Source organism: Carassius gibelio, chromosome A21 (genome assembly GCF_023724105.1).
Source record: "Carassius gibelio isolate Cgi1373 ecotype wild population from Czech Republic chromosome A21, carGib1.2-hapl.c, whole genome shotgun sequence".
Taxonomy (NCBI): Eukaryota; Metazoa; Chordata; class Actinopteri; order Cypriniformes; family Cyprinidae; genus Carassius; species Carassius gibelio.
Genome location: NC_068391.1, coordinates 6,266,886 through 6,281,764, shown reverse-complemented (window position 1 = coordinate 6,281,764; position 14,879 = coordinate 6,266,886). Strand labels below are relative to the sequence as shown.

The 14,879-nt window shown below is 36.2% G+C and overlaps 1 protein-coding gene, 1 non-coding gene and 1 pseudogene across 2 annotated transcripts; all 3 read left to right on the top strand.

Annotated features, from left to right (window-relative positions):
• Positions 1-1,210: 1,210 nt before the first annotated feature.
• LOC127941490 (retinol dehydrogenase 12) lies at positions 1,211-6,724 on the top strand. Its single transcript, XM_052536565.1, has 6 exons — positions 1,211-1,569; positions 2,147-2,386; positions 2,473-2,562; positions 4,264-4,452; positions 5,504-5,613; positions 6,099-6,724. The coding sequence occupies exons 1-6, from the start codon at positions 1,407-1,409 to the stop codon at positions 6,276-6,278; spliced, it is 972 nt and encodes a 323-aa protein (XP_052392525.1). The 5' UTR covers positions 1,211-1,406; the 3' UTR covers positions 6,279-6,724.
• A 2,786-nt stretch (positions 6,725-9,510) lies between these two features.
• Positions 9,511-14,075, top strand: LOC127942274 (nucleolar protein 56-like; annotated as a pseudogene).
• Positions 13,134-13,200, top strand: LOC127942384 (small nucleolar RNA SNORD57). Its single transcript, XR_008149307.1, has one exon. It is a non-coding gene; the product is annotated as a small nucleolar RNA SNORD57 (small nucleolar RNA).
• Positions 14,076-14,879: the final 804 nt, after the last annotated feature.

Below are 14,879 nucleotides of genomic sequence, written 5' to 3'. Positions count from 1 at the left end.
TTTTCCAGAGGAACACGTACCACCAAAGGTACCCACCACCAGCCACTGCCTGCCTGGAATATAAATTGAGACAACACTTTAATTATATATTTTTACAATTATGTTACTATAATTAACATTAAGATTTAAATTAGATTTAAATAAGTAATAATATAAACAAAAATAATCAATTATATTGTTATATTTATTTATTATATTTTCCTTTTTATTACATAGTGATGTAAAAACAATAGATTATAATGTTTACTATTTTTAGTTCATTTAAATTATTTTTATATTATCAGTAAATGTATTTGTTCATTATAGTGATAGGAAATCATGCAACAAGTTCAAGCATACTAAAAATATAAAGTAAAAAAAATTATATATACATATACATATATATATATATATATATATATATATATATATATATATATATATATATATATATATATATATATATATATATATAAAATTCTGTCACAGATTTGGTCTGATTATTATTATTATTATTATTATTATTATTGTGATGTTTTTAGCAACTGTTTGGACTCATTCTGAGGGCACCCATTCACTGCAGAGGATCGATTGGTGAGCAAGTGTTCCTTCCAATGAAGAATCAAACACATCTACATCTTAGATGGCATTAGAGTAAATTGACTCTTTTTAGCAAATTATCATTTTTGGGTGAACTACTCTTACTTTTTATTAATATTTAGACTTTTTCTAAATATTATTATTCAAATTAATGTTATTATTAATTTTATTTATTTAAATTTTTCTGAGAAATGTAATTGTCATGCATCATAGAGCTATACTGTGGAGGATAATTCCACTGTATTTTTAAGATTACATTATTTGTTAATTGATATGACTTGAGAACTACAAACAGTGAAAGGAATCTGTTAAGTAATTTCCTCAACAAAGATAATAGTATATAAGGCATGTGAAAACAGAACATGAAGTTATTAAGTCAATAATGTCACAATACACTGTCCTTAATAGCTCACCCAAAAATTACAATTCTGTCATCTTACATGTTTCGCTACTATGAGTTTCTTTCTTCTGTTGAACATAAAATTCCATAGTACTCCTATAGACTTCCATAGCATGAGGGGAAAAAACACTTACAGTTACTTCTCACTTCGGGGGTTCCTAGGAATTGCTATTCTGGGTGTTCAGAAGAATGCTGAACACAGCAGCTAAGGAATTCTGAGATTCAACAAATCACCTTAGGCAACTTGACCTCCTGATTTTCCTGACAAACTGTAGCTATGTAGAAAGACTGCACTTGTGACTTGAAAAGAGTCTTGAGTTGTGCAATTACAGAGGGCGCAGTCGTTCCAGAGTCACTCGGATTAAGCTCGGCACATTGTCTCTTTTAAGTAAACCGAGGATTTTCACAGAGCCACGCAGACTTGATAATGAACTGGCAGTGGAGTGACATATATTCCCATCCGATATGGATGGTTTCAGCGGCGATTCTGGCCATAATTGTACGCGCGCAGCGGAAAGCATCGTGGAACCCGCGCGCTTGTCCTGTTAAGTTAGAAGGCAAAACTGCGATTGTGACTGGAGCCAACACGGGTGAGAATCAAACTTTTACCATTCAAAATTTAAATGAATGGTATTTTTTAATGCATGGTGGTGAGCACACAAACCCCTTGCTGAGTAGAATGGCGGAGAACTCTTTTACACAGAAGACGAATGACGCATAGTCCATGAAACTACAAATATTGTGACAAAAAAAAGACATGTTTCGTGTATATAAAACCTAAACTTGTTAGTTTTCATATTAACACAGATTCGTGGAACAGCTCTGTAGTGCTAAAACGTGCTATTCTAGCTGCAGGCTCGTATTTTAAAAATTAAAATAGAGGAACAGAATAGAGAATATATAAATATAACAAATATAAATAAGCATACAATTATTATAAAATTATTTTGTAGAATTGTTCAAATTACTTACAGTCTTGGAGAAATTCAATGAAGGTTATATTGACATCTCTTTTGTTATTGTGATTTTTCTTTCCTGTGGACTGTTGTAGGAGTTTAACTGATATATTGATAATTGATATGATCAAATTTAGTGGCCTAATTGATAGAGAGTTTGACTCCTAACCCCTAAGGTTGTACTGTATCATCTTTTGTTGTTATATCTTAGGTATTGGGAAGTTCATTGCCCTGGACTTTGCCCGTCGTGGGGCACGGGTGATCCTGGCGTGCCGGAGTGAGGCTCGTGGGACTGCAGCGCTGCAAGAAATCAGAGAAAGTACTGGAAACCAGAACGTACATCTGCGTCTGCTTGACACCTCGTCACTCGACTCTGTGCGGAAGTTTGCAGCAGAGATCTTGGAGGAAGAGAAGGCATTACATATCCTGGTCAATAACGCAGGGGCCTCAGGTGGAATGCCCCTCTCTCTCTCTCTCTCTCTATCTCATATATCAATTTGTATGCCAACACAAACCAAGGTTTTTTCATACCTACAGGCCTACCAGGTAAGATCACTGCAGATGGACTGGAAATCACTTTTGCAACCAACCATGTTGGGCCGTTTCTGCTCACCAGTTTGCTTTTAGGTCAGAGAACATTCCAATTGCTAATGCCTTTTTTCAGATATTAAAAAAATAGTTCACCCAAAATGAATATTTGGTGAAAATGAACTCACCCTCAAGATGTTGCTACATCAGAACAGATTTGGAGAAATTTAGCATCACTCGATCACCAGTGGATCCTCTGCAGTGAATGGGTGCCATCAGAATTAGAGTCCAAACATAAAAGCACTATAAAAAACAGTACATCAGTTGATCTTGTGAAGTGAAAAGCTTTGAGTTTCTCAGAAACAAATTAATCACCCTTATGAAACAAAAATATATTGCAGTATATTGGAAAATATCATGTAATATATTAGCATATATTCTTATATATATTTATTTTTTTCCAATATATTGCAATATATTGAAAACGGCAATCATTTGTATATTTTGCAATATATTATATAATATATGTATCATCAATATATTATTAAATGTATTCAAAAATATCAAATATTAGAAAATAACAAGGGAAAATAATATATTACAATATATCACAATATATTTTAAGAAATATATTGGTAAATATATTTTTCTTTCGTAAGTGCATTAAGGAATTTAACTTTAAACCACTTGTGTCAAACTCAATTCCTGGAGGTCCGCAGAATTTAGATTCAACCCTAATTAAACACACCTGATCCAATCAAGGGGCAAGGAACTCGACCGGAAGTTGAAGTCGGGTGGGGGCTGCCATCTTTTAGCAGAACTTCACTTGCGTTAGCATTCCCATTGACTCCCATTCATTTTGGCGTCACTTTGACAGCGAATAACTTTACATCTGAGGCGTTTAAAGACTCTGTTTGTCCATTATTTATTTATAAAGATACACAACAATGTATAAAGGGCTCCATTAGCTTCTATGTTACATTATGGCCCCGTATAAACAGTTTTTGTAAAAAATAGGCTAACGATTGCGTCATAACCACTCGTCTCTCTGTCGCATTACCGTACAGACAGGAGGAGAAGCTCGCAGGCAATTAACTTAATATGGCGTACTGGCGTTACATTTTAAAATACTATACAAAATAATTAATCAGAATACTTACTCCTGCTCACTCACGCCAAAGAACTCCCCGCTCAAGCTCGCCGTCTCTGCAAGATTAACGATGGCAGTTTGCACGCACAGCCACTTAGAAGATTTACATCTGTCAGACAGGTTGCTGACGTCGTCAAGCTTCGTTTGAGTCTGCGCGTCAGAAACGGAAGTGCTAAAAAACGCTAAAACTGGGCTTCACTTGTCTCAATTGAGTTCCAATGGGGTCGCTGTGTCCATTTCTTTTACTGTCTATGGATCCAATTAATCAAGTCCTTCAAGCTTATTTAAAAACTACATGGCATGTGTGTTCGAGCATTAGAACAAAACACTGCAGGGCTCAGGGCATCCAGGAATCGAGTTTGACACCCCTGTTTTAAACAGTTCTTTATCTATAATATTTATTAATCTGTAGTGAAAAATCCAGCAACTGTTTTTGAAATGGTGCTTGTTTTCAGCATATTTATCTCCTGGTTCAGATGAGATTACTTTTTTACTGGAGAAAGCAATATCATGGATATAAGACTCATATTTTAACAAACTCATCTACTTCTTGGATGGACTGAGGGTGAGAACATTTTTGGCAAATATTCATTTGAAAAAACACCTCAGGATTCTGGGTGTAACTTTTTCTTTCTTTTTTTGTCACACAGACCTTTTGAAGAAATCCGCTCCAGCTCGTATAGTAAATGTATCGTCTATGAATCACTGGAAAGGTGAGGTAAACTTTGATCATTTCCGCGGTCACAATCTAAAGCATGTGATGGATGCTGCATATAACCACACCAAGCTGCACAACGTCATCTGGACCAACGAGTCAGCACGCAGGCTTCAGGGCACAGGTACATGTCCAAACCACAACTCCGTAAACTGACCGACTGCTGCTGCCATGAGAAAATGAGCAGAAAGTCCAAATTAGATCTTGATTATGATCTGACATTACTTAAAGATTCAGTATTTTACATAATGTACACTGTAAATTCTATTTATAAATTAATTTGTGTCAATGATCATAAAGGAAAGAAAAAATATTTGCATGGAAAAATCTCAAATGAAAAAAAATCTCAATTATGTCTCCTTAACATTATGAAATGTAATTAAGCTCCTGTAGAGCGTTAAAATGTCTCAAGCTGTGCTCAGATTTGGCAAGATACCGAATCAATTAAAGTTGAGACCTCAATAATGATAAATGTAAAATTTCTATCCATGACAGAAAAAAAAAAAAAAATCCAGTTTTTCTGTTTTGTTTTAGTTGATAATTCAATCAAATTTGTATGTCCGTTATTTTTTTATTTTCATTTATTTTTTATTATTATTATTATTATTATTATTATTATTATATTTTTCTTTTTTTTTTCTTTTTTTTTTTTTTAAATGGTTCGTTTTTTAAACTATGACTCCATTTCTCAAAACTCTACACACAAAACCAGAAAACACACACACAACATGCAAAATGCCACACATATCTTGCAAAAGCAAACACTTCATTCAAAACTATTTTAACTCCTCTAAAAATGATATTTTTGCGTGGTAATTGTACACACGAGCATAAAATAATTAGCCACATACACCCCAAACTGCACAAAAATGTAAAACACTACTCTTGTGTTCAAAGTGGAATGCACATACATGCATTTGCACATACACACTCCGTATGTACAGTATATGAGTGGTTTCACTGAGTGGGACTAGAGTACCACTTTTTATGTCTAAGCAATTAAAAAAAAAAAACTTCAGAAAAGCACTTCTGTTTTGAATGTCTTCAGAAACAAAAAATGCATTTTCTGTCTGGATATGAGGTTGAAAAGGTGAGCGATATTTCATGCTGGAAAGAGAAGAAAGTGCTTTAATTTTTTTTTTCCAATTTAAACCATGGTTTTGTGTGTGTTTCAGGTGTGACTGCAAACTCTCTGCATCCAGGTGTAGTTCTGACCGACGTAATGAGAAATTACAACTTCATTATCCGATTCCTCTTTAACTTGGTTGGCTTTTTCTTCTTCAAAGTGAGTTGACTTTCGATCCAATCACTATAAAAAACACCACAACACATCTGGCTGCACTAGTGCACTAGCTTCCAGAGTAGGTGGAAATAATGTGTTGGGGCTATTCATTTTTACTGTGACTCTGGAAAAATGCCACAAACCACCCTGAAGTGCAGCTGTGCAAGGGAGTTACTCCGCATCTCTATGCATAACATGGATGTTTTGTTGCCTTAAAGGCACCATAATATCGATCGTTACAAAAGAACAGAAGAAAGTGAACAAAAACCAGAACGAGAGTAACTATAGCGTGGCTTCCCTGAGAAGCAGAAATGGCTTGGTTTCCTGAAAGGAGTGAAAGTAAATGTGGTAATCTAATTTAACATCAGCCAATCAGATTTATGACATGATACTTGTTTTATATAATATAGGCCTATAGCAAATATTCAACAGAAATTGTTAATTGGAAGTTGACTTAATGTGTGTTTATGTATTTTGTTTCACCACAGACTGCTGAAGAAGGGGCTTTCAGTACAATATACTGCGCAGTGTCTGAAGAAGCAGAAGGAATAACAGGAAAATACTTTGACAGTGACTGTTCCCTGGTCTTACCAGCACCTTCTGCCAGAGATCCTGCTCTTGGGGAAAAGGAATATGAGTTTTGTGAGAGGCTGACTGCCAAACCTTAAAGAGACAGTTCAATTCTTGATTTATTCACCCTCGTCCCAAACTTGTGATTTAAATCTTTGCAGCTCTAAAAACAGACCAAACTTGCATAAAAGCTGTCCATATGACCGCTACATTCCAAGTCTTTTGAAGATTTATGTGACGCCGACTGAGATACAATTTTGGCCATTACTAATTGTTTCATAAGCTCCATCAGTAACTGGTTGTTCTTACGCTGTTTTTTAGAGCAGAAAATACTGTTCAAAACCTCTTCGAATGAAGAACAAACCCATTCTTTTCATTATTGCTCTTTTGTTGGACAACTTTTACATAGAGTTCTGTTTTTGATATTGCCTTCTGAGATGTAGTAGTTCTTTTCTCAAACTTATCAATAAGAAAAGAATGAGGGCTGTTATTTCATAAGATTATTGTATTTTTAAGCAAATAAATGCAGTCTTGGTGAGCATAAGAGACTTTTGCAGTGTACATTGCAAGATCTTAAAGGCATTAGTGGAATAAAATATAAAGCATGATTTTACCATAACCATATTAAATGATATTTATTAATCTAGTTTTACAGGAAATAAAGTAATTCAGAGGCAAATTCAAGTCTAAAAATGAATTTAGCATGTCGATAAACAGTTTAAACCAGACTTACCTATATATGATGGGAAACTGAACTGGCATGCACTTTCATTTTATTGAGTTTGTGGTTTTTACATTCATAGAAAAAACATTTGGGCTTGTCACAAGTGTTGAATCGTCAGTCTGCACTTGTCATTGAATGCAGATAAAAATGCTGGTTTTATTTCAATGTCAAAACCGAGCACAAACATTAGAGCGGTCTGTATGTACAGTATATATGAAATCCAAAAAGAGACTTTGCTGTATGGATGAAAATGCTCCTTACCGGTCTCTGGCTCTTCTATGATGCTCTGCAGCATCTTCCCAAAAGCTGATCCAATGTGGCCCTTATTACCAGTAAGCTTTAGCCCTATCCACAGGTTGGCCCTTCAGATGGAAACAATCCAATCAGAAACTCAAATCCATAATGAAATCCATTGAAAACACAATACTATTACTTTTAAGAGTTTTAGTGTTCCAAAATACAACATTTTAAAACATAAAGAGCATACTTAGAGCTTTTATTCCTAAGTGTGTGTGTTTTGTTGTATTAAAGTACTCTGCATTCCCTACTGATGTGGGTATATGGTCGTAGATTCAATGCTCTCTTTTAAAATTAATTTAACACTGGTATTTACTGCTGTGGGTGGTACATTATGGCACATTTGTATGATAATTAGTTGATGGATGAGTGTGCGACCAGAACTGTTCTGTCATAACTCTTCACATGTTTCCTGCATCTAATATATTTGTTCCCCTTTAAACACTCATAGTCACATTTTATTGGCAAATGATTTCAGCATGTAAAATATGGCTTACAAAGAGGCACATATAAAGCTTTTTGAGATAGATAAGTTATGCTTGATAAACTATTAATCTAAAATAAAATGAACATAGTGTGAACTCAATCTTTATTTAAATACGTTGTCCATCCCAAAACGTAAAATCAGGATTTTGGCCAGTCAGCTCAGAGGCCTCAACTCTCTCAAATGAATATAATTTTCAAAATCATAGAGCAATGTCATAGTTGAATACTGAACTAATATTCAATTATTTTCATTGAAATACTTTGTAATAGTTAACAGTATTTATTTTTTTATTTTATTTTAATTTAATGTATTTTATTTTGAACTTCATCCAAAGAAATTTGCCAAAATCAAAACACCCTAAATCTTGGGACAAATGACAATTTAAAATGTTTATTTATTTATTTTGTAACTTTTTTTTTTTTTTTTTTTTTAATCAAAATTTCACACCAATAATGATTTTCAACTAAATCCAAATAAATCTGCCAACAATCTAACACCATAAATCCTGGAAAACCACCAACTTTCTTCTGGTTTAAATCACTGTATGAATTACCCTTGATACACACTATTCAGCGTGGATTCTTATATATATATTTCCATCAACAATTCTTCATTCTCTAATAATACTTCACTGTGTAATGTATTTTTCTTCTGCTAACAATATGTCCACTGTGTCACGCATCTTGCGTTGCCAAGCTTTTCCAACAGGTGGCGCAAACATTCCCACAAAACATGCAAATTTTGATTTCTCGCGATAGGGTGCGGGACTTAATAGTGTGGTTTGGGTACTTGAGCGCATGCGGAGTTCTTTCCTGTTCAAGTGATCAGAGGGAACGACACGCTCCTTGGTGTGTGGTGCACGAGGTCAGAAAACATGGTAAAAAATAGTTTTTTTTTTAATATACAGTCTTTAGAGATGAACAGATCGGTGTTTTGAAACATTTCAAATACCATGATTGCATGGCCAGTGCTTGCAGTATTGTCTTACGTTTGAAATCTTTATTGCGCTGTATTGCTATTACAGATTTATCACAATTGCTTTGATTGGGCTGTTGTGCACAATAATGATGCGATCGCACACTACAAACTGCATTTAATCAATCACTGGAACGTTAGCTGTATGAGGATAAAAGATGAGCCTGGTTACACAAGGACTCACAGTAGTCCACAGCAGCCATTCAATTCCGTCTTACCTGTCTCTTCAAGTTTCACTCCCTTCTCGTTAGTGTTTTGGACTGATGTCTTGGTAATGAGAGCTTTGAGATGCTGATCAGTTTTAAAAGTGGCACGCGCTGAGTGTTTGACTTTGATCCGCTGGAGGAACACGTGGTGTATCTGTGCTACATGCTAATGTAGCTCCCCAGCTTCAAGATCTAAAGCAGAAAAAGCTTAATATCTAATGCAAAAAAAATCTAAACGGGTAACGTTAGTTTATTAGCGACTGTTATCTTCTGCTTACGCAATGTTGTTTAAACATTTTAAATTTGTAAAACTGAGCATTTGCTTTGTACTTTGAGGTTACATGAGTGCTGGTGTTGACCATAGACCGTAAAAGAAAGGTCTTGACCTGCAACTCCATACTATCAGATTCATATTATTCTTTATTTTTTATGTATTCTTGATTATTAATGTAAGAATGCAGCATTTGAGACCGTCCCTTTTTGGTGTAATTAGTCATATTTATGGTATTGGGTCTAGGTCAAATCAATGAGCTTTCTCTCAGGTGCTTTTTCATTTCTGATTTATACACACACGTGTGTGTGTGTATATATATATATATATATATATATATATATATATATATATATCTTTTTCTTCAGTAATGCATTCTGCTCAGATGAATAGATATATTGCTACTTTCAACGTATTACTGTAAACTCATCTGAATTTAAATCCAAGTGTCTTCTAAATTACACATTTTTTTTTATCTTCTATAGGTGGAGCAAAGTGTCTTAAACCTTGGCAAATTCAGTAGTGTGCTCAAACTAAGTGCGTTCTTCCCCTTTAAATCCACCTAATGTTCACTGGAAAATATCAATGCAGTCTCAAAAGGTAAGAGAAATTAAGGTCTAATTTTAAACTGCTCCTTGATTGAAATGATGTACCTATAATCTGTCAATCCCCTGAATGACTGTGATGACGACATATTAACTGATCAACTGATGTTGTCATGTAAACTTGCATATTGTGACCTACATTTACTCACCTAGTTTCTAATCTGATTCTGACAGGAGTTGTTCATGAGAGTCTCAAGTTGTTCTTGGAGACTAACCTTCCATCCGGTGGTAAAAAGTAGGCAATGTTGGGGGTGTCTGATGCTAAACAATCTGTCCATTCAGACTGGAGGCGTTATAGCTGAAATAATAAGGGGTGAGCAAAGCTTTTTTTTTTTTTTTTTTCTGGGGTTTTCAATATTTTAGATGACACTGACCCCAAATATAATCATCCTTGTATAAAGGACCCCTAAGCTAGTTATACATTTTGATGTATGAAAGACACAATTTTTACTGTTGAACATTTGTAATATAAATGTGACTTATTATTTGGATACGCTAATTTTTTTTTATTACATTCTCTATCTCCCTGAATGCACTATCACTCCCTTGTGGACCCCTGGAAAAGTTTTGAAATCCCCTGATTTAACTGATTAATATGCAAATTCACATTTCCAAACATTTTTTCTAAAACCTGCTGTAATGATGTACCTAGACGACCTGATTTCTGATGCTTTATACTGAAAATCTGAACAGACAGGCAAAAAAGGTGTTTTTAACTGTTTCTATGTCATGCATTAACTTTTTCTAATGCATCTGCTTGTGATTGACAGGCGTGTGTTTGCACTTTCATTCCCTGGATAAGGGACTGCTCAGGCTGCGTCCAAAGCTCAGCTGGGTTTGGGTCACAGCTTCTCCTGAGCCAAAGTCAAGTTTAATGTCAACAGGGCGAACAACATGATCATCCAGTCCATCACCCTCCATGATCAGTTGGACAAAGACACGTTCTCCATGCGTGTACGGTAAGATTGATCAAACTACAGGAAACATGTGCAGCAACCTCCTAATGCTTACCACAGACAGAGACCCCCATTGCTCTGGCTGTACAGAAAGTGGAGGGACAGTAACGTCCTTCCTCAGGAGTGTTTGGTCCATCAGACTGGAGTGAACACAACCTGAGGAGGAGACAGACCTTGAGTGGGAAGTTCTTTTTCACCTAGTAAACGTGACTTTGAGATGCATGATTATTCAAAAAAAAAAAAAATGCAGCCTTAGGGTTTTTCCATTCCAATGCACTACTTTTCAATCATTTTTCCATGTAAACCAGTCCCTCCAGAAAAACGCGATTATGCGATCGCCTGATTTAATGCATAATCAGCCAAAGGCCGCATATTAATGAGGGGTCGCATTTTTTCAAATACGCCGCTCTTTTGTCGCATAAATTGCCTTATTAAGTGACGTAATTACGTGACGTGAACATCATCTGCAAACTCCGCGGTGAAACTTGAAGCGTGCAAATCATTCTTATTTGCCAACAAAAATAAGCGCAAAAGAACGCACAAAGCAGTTTCCCGATTTGTTACATGACAGTGGAGCCAAAATATATTGCGAGAACTTGCGAAAACTGCGGCTTGATGAAATAGAGAAAAAAAGGTGATTTCCCCCATCACCCCCTTATCACTAGGCTACTAACACTGTTTTAGTTTCATTCAGAAGTTGATGCAACTTTACAGTTGTAAGATTGCACTTTTTGTTACAGAACAGTACCACAAATTTACAGTTGTAATTATATTAGTAGTATGTAAAATATTTTACGTTGCAGTAAGAGATTGCTACTTAAATATTCTGTGGTTTAGTATGCTCGCTTATCATAGGAAGTAATAAGAAATTACTCTTTACATTAAGGTAGTAGCCTAGTGAGAAAAAGGTGTTGGTTGAATTTTTTTTTTTTTTTTTCTCCTTTCATCAAACCGCATTTTTTGCAATTTCATTGCATAAAATTGCAAAAATATTCCGCATATTCCATCGATTTTAAGAAAACGTGCTGCAAAATCAAGGATTTTTGCCCGCAATCATAAAAAAAAGTGCATTTTTCTGGAGGGACTGGTAAACGTGCTTGATGGACATGCATGGCTGTTACACTCGCGTCATGACTCGTACATGAGAGCTGTGTTAAGATGTCAAGTTAAAAGAATTGCAACCTCTACACAGCATTGCTTATCAATGTCAGTTCCAAAGCAGAGGACCAGTCCAAAGAATTGAGGCGGGGCAAACATTTTGAGCTTCTGTTTTATTTGATGGCAATATGGCAGAGGAGGTGATAGCCAGTGCAATTTTTTTTTTCTTCATGTCAAAAAGCGTGTCTTGAGACCCTCTCATAGTGTTTTTAGACGCAAAGACTCAGTGTCAATGGCCCTTATTGGAACTTTTTCATATTAGAACTCGCTCTGTTTTTTTTTTTTCTGTGCAGTGAATGCTACGGCTACCACATTCCAGAACTGCTAAAGCTAGTGAATGCTAATAGTACGTATTGTAAACTGGGCCAAGCTGATTGGGAACGGGAAGGAGCTGACCGAGGAGATGCTGGAAGCTATAGAGGAAATGACAATGGCCAGTGGCAAAGCTCAGGCCATCCTAGAAGCGTCCCGCAGCTCTATGGGTAAGATGCGCTCATCTTTGCCATTATTATGCTTAATGTGGGTTTGTCTTGGACGTTATGATGTTATTATAATCTGTCAATCCCCTGAAACCATGTGATGACGGCATACCTAACTGAACAAGCATAACTCACTAAATCGTTTAAGCTCAACTAGGTTTAGTGCTCCAGTGATTTAAGTGAGACATTTATGCACTTATTTATTTTTTAATGAAGGTATGGACACATCTCCTATTGACTTGGTGAACGTTGAGACTTTCTCCAGTTGTGTTGTGTCCCTCACAAACTACAGTTGCATCATGCATTGACTGCTTTTCTTGTGAGTATCCCTTTTCCCCTCATTTCTTTAGTTACTGCTGTTTGGTTCTTGCTATGATGCTTTTATTTTTCGTCAACAGTAATCCACCACAGTGGTTGTTGAGATGACATTTCTGAGTAGAACTTTGGATCAAACACTTTGGTGTTCTTGAGTGGTGCTTGTTTGTCCTTGACTTTTTTTTTTTTTTTTTTTTCTGTTCACACAGAGGTTCTCACCTGTGCGTTTGGTGACCAGATAGAAGAACATCTGGCGTTCTATGAGACCGGAGAGGCACCACATAAGAACCTGGACATCATGAAAGCTGTTGTACAGGTGAGAAGTGATCAGTAGCTAGCATGCTAGTTCAAATGAAACCTTTGACTAGGAAATGTTGTAGTAACAAAACTCACTAAGTTAACATGTTAGCTGATGTTAAATTAATCTAATGGTATAATATTCCAAATTTGACCTGTTAAATGAGTAACTCAAGGAAGTGCTGTGAGTGATGACTCTTGTCTCCTGACTCCTACATGGAGGTGAAAACTGATTTAATGAGCCTGACACAGCATTATAAAACTCATTTTATAATGAGCTTGTACAAATGCAAATACATTAACCTATTTCTGTCTGACAGGCTAGTGAGGTGGCTGCTGAAATAAAGCGCAAGCTCGAGAAAAGAAAGTAGTGTGAAAAGAGGAAATTGGAAGCTCTTTCCACAGCAGAAGGAGATGACGAGATACCCAAGAAAGCCAATGGTGAGGCAGAGGTACGTGTGAATAACAGTACATCCGTGGTGTTTAGCACAAGTAGCATGACTATACTGGAGGCTGGACCTTCTCGTGGACCGGTCTCATATCTGGCATGCTAAAGCAAAGCTCCTCCGACCATTGACAGACCCAACTCAGTGGGCTTGATCACTGAAGTGAGCAGGACATGCTCGTATCACAGCAGGTTCTTTTTTTGTTTCATACATGATGTTGATGTTTTCTGTCCTTCAGGAAAACTGAGATGGCATAAGAAAGAAAAAGCAGGTGGCTGAGAAGGAACCAGAGGTTGAGGAGGTCTTGACAAACGGTGTCGACCAAGAAGAAAAAGAGAAAGTGGTGACAGGAGGCTGATGTGACGGAGAAGAAAAAGGCAGAGGATGAATAAATTCATTCCTTCAATGAACTTTTTCAGCATTGTACGGCTTTATGCCGTGCCTTGCTCTAAGAAAAGGATGGCCTTGTTGCATCAATAAAAAGACTAAAGCTTGTCTTCTAAATTCACTTCAGATGCTTCTAATTGATTAAATTGTTTCACCTGATAAGTGCTTGTTTGGTTATTCATAGTAATGTCTGAGCTGTTTGGAGTTATGCATATGTTTTAACTTGTAAAGACTGTACTTAAACTCTTGCCATGATGGTAAATGTGAAATGAAATCATGCATGTGGTGTCTACTTCAAGCTGTTTTTCCAAAGTTTTCCAGCTATTCTGATTCATACTAGAAAGTGCATAAATCAGTTAGGCTTTCAATTTTTTTTTTTTTTTTTTTTTATAAAAATCTACTTGATCTCTTAATGCTTATTACTATTAGTATATTCTGCATGATCAGTCTTCTCCATATTCAACTTTTAAATTAATTTGCAGTTTATAACATTTCATTTGAAATCTAACCATTCTGCATGTGCTACTACACATGTAGAGCTAATAATTATTATACAGGTTACAATACTGTTGTGCATTAGTGTGGCTTCTCTCCTCTTACAGAAGATTAAGTTTCTAAACCTACCCTCTTACCATTAGGCCATGACTGCCCATCGTGATCATGCATGTTTGCACTACACAACATCAGGATGATCCGACCCTTCCGAACAAAGCTTGCAACACAGCTCCTCATCCAGGCTCTTGTCATTTCTATGCTGGATTGCAGTGCTCTTCTAGCTGGACTTCCAGTATGTGCAATCAGGTCCCTGCAAATGATTCAGAATGCAGCAGCAAGTCTTGTTTTCTGAGAGCCCGATTCACACCGCTTCTCATCTCTCTGTACTGGCTTCCAGCAGCGGCCCGCATCAAAGTTCAAGACATTGGTGCTTTCCTACAGAACAGCCACGGGCTTCACACTCTCCTACCTCTGCTCTCTCCTATGCATTTTCATCCCCTCCAATGATCTCATTGCAGATTGGCACACAATCAATCGCAAGAACGTTTTCTTGCACTGTTTTTAAAATGTTTTAATTATGGTTTAATTTCACAGTATTGAC

Excerpts from the sequence above, each read along its gene's own strand:
- LOC127941490 (XM_052536565.1), top strand. The coding sequence starts at position 1,407 with ATGAACTGGCAGTGGAGTGACATATATTCCCATCCGATATGGATGGTT. Across the intron at positions 2,387-2,472 it reads CAATAACGCAGGGGCCTCAG|GCCTACCAGGTAAGATCACT; the intron begins GTGGAATGCCCC and ends TCATACCTACAG. Across the intron at positions 5,614-6,098 it reads TTGGCTTTTTCTTCTTCAAA|ACTGCTGAAGAAGGGGCTTT; the intron begins GTGAGTTGACTT and ends GTTTCACCACAG.